The sequence below is a fragment of the Rhagoletis zephyria genome, unplaced genomic scaffold (assembly GCF_001687245.7).
Source record: "Rhagoletis zephyria isolate East Lansing unplaced genomic scaffold, Rhagoletis_zephyria_1.1 Rzeph_scaffold_00240, whole genome shotgun sequence".
Classification (NCBI taxonomy): Eukaryota; Metazoa; Arthropoda; class Insecta; order Diptera; family Tephritidae; genus Rhagoletis; species Rhagoletis zephyria.
Window position 1 is genome coordinate 161,893 of NW_016157324.1, and position 7,868 is coordinate 169,760.

Below are 7,868 nucleotides of genomic sequence, written 5' to 3' on the forward strand. Positions count from 1 at the left end.
ATTTACATATTTTTATATATGTTTTGGCATTTCTCTCGCAATTGCACCAAGATGACGTCACGCAAAAATTACGCTCAAAAATCCTCTCTCATTGGCGCAATCTTGTATTCTATCATTCTTGGTGTGCAACCATGGTTGAATCATCGGTTCTGTATTCACAATGTGCGTATACATATATAAGTGCGTGATAATTATAAAAACTTACTTAATTTACTAAAAACAAATCATAAATGTAAAAAATATGTTTACATTTCATTGTGCGGGGTTTTGATGCAACTATTTTGCCGAAGTGTGTACATAAATATAGTGTTTATTGTGTGAAATAGCGCCAAGAAGTTAGTTCAATTTACAAACTTTAACAACAAATAACTTAAAAACTATAAGCCTCCTGCGGCTAAAAGTATATATATTTGCAATCACGAGAACTCCTACCAACCCATAGCCACCTTTTTTTTGTACGCGGGGGATGCCAAACTAAAATTTTCCAATCGACGCGTTTTAATGCGCACAACAATGGCCCTTATTATGAGCTGTATTCGATTTTCGATCTTCGCTGGCTATCGAAGATCGAAAGTGAAATTCGTATTATGAGCTATGCAAGCGTGCCAAAATTTTCGTTGAGTATCGAATTTTCTGTCGGAACAGAATTTTGCTTTCGATGGTGTAGCGAAGTGTTAGAAAATTGTGAAACATGTATGATTTTGTATGTTTTCTTACATTTTGGCGGCTAGACACTAATTTTAAACAATTTTTATTAATTTCATGCAGTTCTAACATATTGGTCTTGAAGGGAATGTACTAAGAAAATATATGAGCGAATTAAAAAGTGTATACAATTTATAGCCGAAAAGTACATTTTTTGTATAGATTTCGTACTGAAGGAACGATTTCATTTCCCAACACTGATACAGAATGTAAAGAAACACAGGGTTGCAAGGAAAAAAAGTTGAACGAGCTCAAAGTTGGCTGGCGACCAACTTTGTTGAAAGCGATTAGTTGAAAGGCCGTTCGGACGAGGCGATTTTTGCTTTCAACTAAAAGTTGCCTGTAAAATCGCCTCGTGCGAATGCCCTATCAAAATGTAGACGTCTATATTTTCAGACACAATTTGGAACGAACTGTGAACACCCCAAGTGTCAAAGTAAGTTTTTGCCTCGTTCTGATTGGCTGAAGGAGAAAATTTCTGATGCTGAATGGCAATGCCTCTTGTTCAATATACAAGTATATCCAGTAAAAAAACTGTGGTGAAGTCCTTTATGGGGATAAAGTTTCCAGAGGTGAAATTTTAGGTAGCATACAATTTCTTTCACGCATTGTTGCTTTTCAGCACCAACGCAAGAAACTTAAGAAATCATAAAAAAAAATATGCGTATAGTGCATTAATACCATATAATGTATATACTCTGATTAATAATATGAAACATGGATTAGAACCGCCGTTTAATGTTATATTTGTTGCAAATTAATTTTGCCACTCGGGACGCTCTGCGCATTGCCACTGAATAATAGGTGTACTTAAAATTACATCCCTGGTCCTTCTTTTTTCTGTATAGCATCGTGGTGAATTCACATTACTTAGACATTTTACAACAAAACAAAACGAAGTGAGTATTTTATTTGCTAATTTTTTCGATTTCTATTGTTTAATGTAAATTGTATGTCTTTTTAGGATATGTTGAGGCAAAAAAGAAGACGCAGTTGGAAAATGAAGTGATTAGTACGAAGTAGCAGCGCAGGCACATTTGGAAAATTATGCCGATAAGCAAGATAAAATTTGGGGAAGTAAGTGCCTGGTTGCAGCATCTCTATGTATTAAAAAGTTAATTAATTAAATGAAATTGTGTTTAATAGAAATGTTATTAATCGAGTGGCCTTCTCAACGTGCTAAGTTACAAGTTAAGATGACTGCCACCACAGCCGGTAGGAAGCCCGAAGCAAAGGGCAAACAACCTTCTACGAAGCTGCCTGCTGTCCCCGAGTCGTAGCTGAAGTTCAGCAAGAAGCAGGTCAGCAAACGTGCTACCCTGATCAATCGTAAACTAAAGCGCTCAGCTGTGATTCATTCTACGTGCCCGCAGAAGGGCTTTTGTGATCTGTATCTGCGGTATCAACAAAGTTGCACCAAAAGTGCGTAAAGTTTTACTGTGGTTACGTCTTCGCCAAATTAACAACGGTTTGTTCATCGAAAGGAACAAGGCAACCATTAATATGCTATGGAGATCTTAAATCAGTTCGTGAATTGATCTACAAACGTGGAATTGTCAAGCACAACCATCAACGTGTCCCAAACTGTGACAACTTTGTGATCGAATGCAAATTGCACAAAGCGCACGATATTAAGTGCGTTGATTATTTAGCGCACGAAATATTCACTGTTGGATCCCACTTCAAGAAAACATCCAACTACCTGTGGCCATTCAAGCTCAACACCAACCGGTGTTGGTTGGTGTGAACGTTGAGGTTGATGATTTCGGTAACCGTGAAGATAAGATCAACAAACTGCATGCGCAAGATGGTTTAAAGAAATTTTTTGGTGTACTAGGTGGAGTATTTTTATTGCAAAAATATATAATATATAAAAAAAAGAAAATGTTTTTTTTTGTAACTTTCTGAAAGTTTATCCCACAATTATGTCAAATGGAAGGCAGCTTATATTGACGATTCCCTGAATAATGTCGCAATTCCATTGCCGTTTGTAAAGGCCATTTCAAAAGGCTCCATTCCACAAATTTAATTTGTTTTGGTTTTTCAGCTCATTAACGATGCACCCAGGATTGCATTTACCGTCTATGAAAATATTTCACGATCCAAAATTAGCTCCGAGCAACTAAAAGTTGGTTAAGCTTAAGTTAAATAGTTTTTATTAAATATTTATTCCTGGTATATTAAAAAAAAATCAAGTCAATATTAATGTATGAAATGAGGTAAATAAAAATCGAAGAATATATTTTTTGAATATTTTGTCATAGAGCCGTTATTAAATAAAGACATAACTGCGGCGGGTATTGGTCCTGACGTATATAGAATTAATGCATTAGAGAGAGATTATTATTCATGCTCAACGTGGTAATTTAGGTATACTTACATAAGTATGTATTTACCTGTTTTTTTTAGATTTATTTAGATTTATTTGTTTATTTAGATGCATATTTATCTAAATGTTATATCGTCGCCTAGATAAAAGATCGTTGCATGGTACTTTCGGCAGGTTTCGGGAAATCACAATTGAAGTTCGGAATGCAATTTCTCAGAAACTCGACTACATGTTTTCCCCAAAGTGTCGGAGAATGCTATGTACGAGTTCACGAAATTCTTAAATTATCTTATTTTTTAGTTTACTGTCAACCATTTATGAGGTTAATAAAATCTTGTCGAATACGCCAAATGTGATAACATTTTTTATAAATTAACGATACTTTACACTAATCAGCCTAATCGTGAGTCTCGCCCCAAAAAAAAATCGCCAGATATGTTTTCACCCACCCGTAGTGAATACACGGAAACGAAAAGGGAAAGATGGCCCGGTTCGAGAAAATGAAACTCGTGATAAGGCTGAATATGTCGGAAACAAAAGCAGATATTTAAAAACAGATGACGCTATTTGAAGGATCTTGATTAGTTTAGTACGACAGCATTACTAACGTATCCTAAGATATCCAAAAAACTTAAAAAAAGTGAAATATCTGATTTAAAAATATATAACTGCATATTTAACTAAAAACTGTCAAAATAACGCGCCGATATTTGAATGTTACTGGCATAATTTCGAGCCTGTATGTAAAATTTCGGAAAAATGTTAAGTATATTCATATGCTGAAAAGATATTTTCGCAGACTCACAGTTTATTTAAGGTATATCATCAACCTTATTTCCAATTCTATGAATAAATCGCTCCCATAACTTAATTTGTGCATTCAATATATTTCACAATTAACTTAAATACTAAATTACAAATATTTGTTCAATGACCTCGACACAGTAAAATAAAAAAAAAAGTATTTATTAGAAAAATTATTATTTTTAATACATTTATATTTCACCTAAACCTGAGATGTTCAATCGCACTGCAATATTTTTGTATCCATTTTTCCAGTGCTAAAATAATTTTCACCACATAAAATTGCCGCACAACACCCTTTTTGACGAAAAAGCGTTGCTTGCAACACTAGTCCTTTATGGGGACCAAANTGATTTTACCATTTATCTTAATATTATTCAATTTTAACTATTTTTTGTAAAAATACGGTTTATATTTTAAGAAAAGCCGTACAAAGCCAACATTAAAACATTAAAAAAAACCAACACACTTTCGTAAAAATTTCGAGCTTTTTAATTCGATTTCCTAGATTTATATAATAATATAACTAAGTTTTTTAAGATTTCTTTGATTAAGGTGTTAGTAATTTNTCCTAAGATATCCAAAAAACTTAAAAAAAGTGAAATATCTGATTTAAAAATATATAACTGCATATTTAACTAAAAACTGTCAAAATAACGCGCCGATATTTGAATGTTACTGGCATAATTTCGAGCCTGTATGTAAAATTTCGGAAAAATGTTAAGTATATTCATATGCTGAAAAGATATTTTCGCAGACTCACAGTTTATTTAAGGTATATCATCAACCTTATTTCCAATTCTATGAATAAATCGCTCCCATAACTTAATTTGTGCATTCAATATANGTTTAGTCTTGGGTTTATACAGTTTTTCTTAAAGAATACATTATATTTTGTAAACAGANAAAAATGTTAAGTATATTCATATGCTGAAAAGATATTTTCGCAGACTCACAGTTTATTTAAGGTATATCATCAACCTTATTTCCAATTCTATGAATAAATCGCTCCCATAACTTAATTTGTGCATTCAATATATTTCACAATTAACTTAAATACTAAATTACAAATATTTGTTCAATGACCTCGACACAGTAAAATAAAAAAAAAAGTATTTATTAGAAAAANCATCGAAATGTTTCTTTAAAAATTTGCCTAGGCTATATTATACTGGTTCGTTCAAGCCANTTTCACCTAAACCTGAGATGTTCAATCGCACTGCAATATTTTTGTATCCATTTTTCCAGTGCTAAAATAATTTTCACCACATAAAATTGCCGCACAACACCCTTTTTGACGAAAAAGCGTTGCTTGCAACACTAGTCCTTTATGGGGACCAAATTTGGTGGAAAAAAGTTGCTAAGCGATTTTTCAGGCAACTTTTAGTTGAAAGCAAAAATCGCCTCGTCCGAACGGCCTTTCAACTAATCGCTTTCAACAAAGTTGNTGGCTTACCAAATTTACGCCAATGGATAAAATTTTGAGATTTAAATTCATTTTCAATAATGTAAATAACGACTCGTGTTGAATCGAANCTCTTATTTTATCTTTCAGCTTCGCTAAAAGCACATCTACCAACGCTTGGCTTACCAAATTTACGCCAATGGATAAAATTTTGAGATTTAAATTCATTTTCAATAATGTAAATAACGACTCGTGTTGAATCGAAAATCGCCTCGTCTGAATAGGGATGGCAACTTTTTCACTTCCAACTTCGCATTCAACTTTTGTTGCCTGTAAAATCGCCTTGTGCGAATGCCCTATGAGTACTGAATCACATATCTCTCGGACTATTGATAGGACCAAAAAACGATAGGTTTGTATAATAACTTCTCCAGTAAAACATTGCAGCCAGAGCGTTAAAGCAAAATAGAGCGTAAAATTGACAAGAAGAGAAAACTAGCAGAAAAAGTTACTGAACGCAAAACTAGTAAAAACTTTCAAGAGAATAGTTGTTGCACCCTTTTGATATTCTGCTGTAAGCATTTTACTATCTATAAATCAGTTTTAAACTCTTTGCTGTACACACAAGCACTTACACAGTCTAGTACATCATTAATATTTTGATTTCCACTCATTTTACTTTTGTTTGTGCTAAACCTATTCAACATATGGCGGCTTTTGACATTTATTCTTCTTCTTCTTATGCTAGCTAATTTCTGCTAGTAAAAATTCCACTAGCGAGAATTTGCAGCTCTCCCGCGTTATTACGCTCTCGATTCAGTGCTCTCGCAAATTTTTTGGGTTATCATACACTTTTCCAGTAAAAATTTGCAGGTTCCTATACAAATTAGTACTGACTATTGGTTACTATACAAACCTGTTGGTAGCGAAAAATAAAATAAAAATCGATATCATCGATAATAATATTCAAATTTTATTATGTTCGATACACAGTATATACAGTAATAAAACTTTTTTAGTACTCCTCGGGGGTAAAATCTGATCAGGGTTGAAAATGAGAAGGGCATGCATTTTGTTGATTCAGAGTTGTATACAAAATTACTGTGGTATGAAAGGGAGCAACAACCGTACTATGGCAGAGTAGCACAAGTCATGACTATGTAATAGTAGCCGAAACTAATTGGAAAAGTGTAAAAATATTGCAAATTATTGTCTATTATTATAGATACTCGTACAGATAGTTCATAGTTCAGTGTATAATAATTAATATTTCACCGTACATGATAATGAACTGTTAAATGCTGAAAACGCTTGTAACTTGTAGATCACTCAAACTTGGATGTGCTTAATGGACTGTCTGGGCGGATACGCTGGCAGGCATTGGGGTCTGTATAGCTATACAAACCTTGTTTTTTTTTTTATAAAGACTTAAATATATTCGTAAATTTAGAATTTGGCTTGAAAAAATCACAAAATTTACGCTTTTCATAAAAATATAATCTTACAATGGACTTTTTTTATTTTAAACTTACATTTAAGAAAACTCCATTCAATGCTATAATTACGATTTGAGTTTTCCAGTTTATAAAACAAGCGTTAATTACGTACTTAACTATTGATATTATTCTTTATTAAGCATGAATATCAGCATACATTAAAGATGAATATTATACTTCACCTACATTTTGTTCATAAATAACACATAATTATGTATATTTTATCCTTGAAATGAACTTTTTCTGATCATGACGCGAAATTCCCCACACTAAGTGTTGCCGTGCGCGCAAAACAAAAGCGCTGCACACAACCCAAAAGTACTCCTCGGGGATCAAATATTGAAAACTGCGAAAAGGTTTATTGCTGTATATTCTGTGGTTCGATAGTTTTGAACATATTGCGTACACGTTTTTGAATTATATTGAATAGTAATTGCGGAAATTAACATGATTGTGAGCACCGTGCGTGGAAATTTCAAGCCCCTGCTGGTACGTGTTTTTTGTTTTTAAAGAAGTAAGAATTTGAATGGGAAGTGCTCCTATTATGTTTTCCCGGGAAAGGGTGGTAAATATCGGAATCACACCCGGAGCAAGTAAAGAATACGCACCGTGAAATGATTGTAACCATGATATAAAACGGGGTTTAGTGTACATCGACATGTGTGTGTTTTGACAAAACTAAAGCGAATTTTCTCATGAAACTTAACAAGGATGGTAATAGGGAATTTACATGATTCAACTTTCACAGGCGATTAGTTGAACCAAAAGTTGAACGAAAGTAGGGAGCCGACCAACTTCATTGTAAGCGATTAGTTGAAAGGCTGTTTACACCAGGCGATTGTTGCTTTCAACTAAAAATCGCCTGAAAAATCGCCTCATATCGCACACCGTCTTCAGAAAATGCGAAAAACTAACTCTTATGCTGTGATCCGAATGTTCGTAGCTCCGTTCCGAAACTTCGAATAGTGGTATGCTGTAATCCGATCGTAACTAGGAGTGTTCGCTATGCAACTGCCAGTAAACATTAGCCAGTAGCAAAATTCAGACAATAAGGTACCTTCTCGGGAAAATTTTAGTAGACGGACGGCAAATTCTAGAAAAAGGGGTGATGAGGGGGGGGGGGGGGGGG

General features: G+C 33.9%; 1 protein-coding gene and 1 long non-coding RNA gene across 3 annotated transcripts in view; both read left to right on the forward strand.

The window, feature by feature from the left end:
- The first annotated feature begins 1,567 nt into the window (after window positions 1–1,567).
- Window positions 1,568–2,048, forward strand: LOC108358355 (uncharacterized). The gene is made up of 3 exons (XR_001846755.1): window positions 1,568–1,604; window positions 1,670–1,782; window positions 1,852–2,048. It is a non-coding gene; the product is annotated as an uncharacterized LOC108358355 (long non-coding RNA).
- Window positions 2,049–6,979: 4,931 nt separating this feature from the next.
- LOC108358354 (Caseinolytic protease proteolytic subunit) overlaps window positions 6,980–7,868 on the forward strand; it is a 175,166-nt gene continuing 174,277 nt past the window's right edge. The window contains exon 1 of one of the 2 annotated variants that reach the window (XM_017609639.1): window positions 6,980–7,253. Coding sequence is in view for 1 of the 2 variants with exons in the window: in XM_017609638.1 (XP_017465127.1) it covers window positions 7,187–7,228 (42 nt within the window). In the remaining variant the exon portion in view is untranslated. The remainder of the gene's footprint in view (window positions 7,254–7,868) is intronic. The other variant, XM_017609638.1, reaches the window with a different exon arrangement.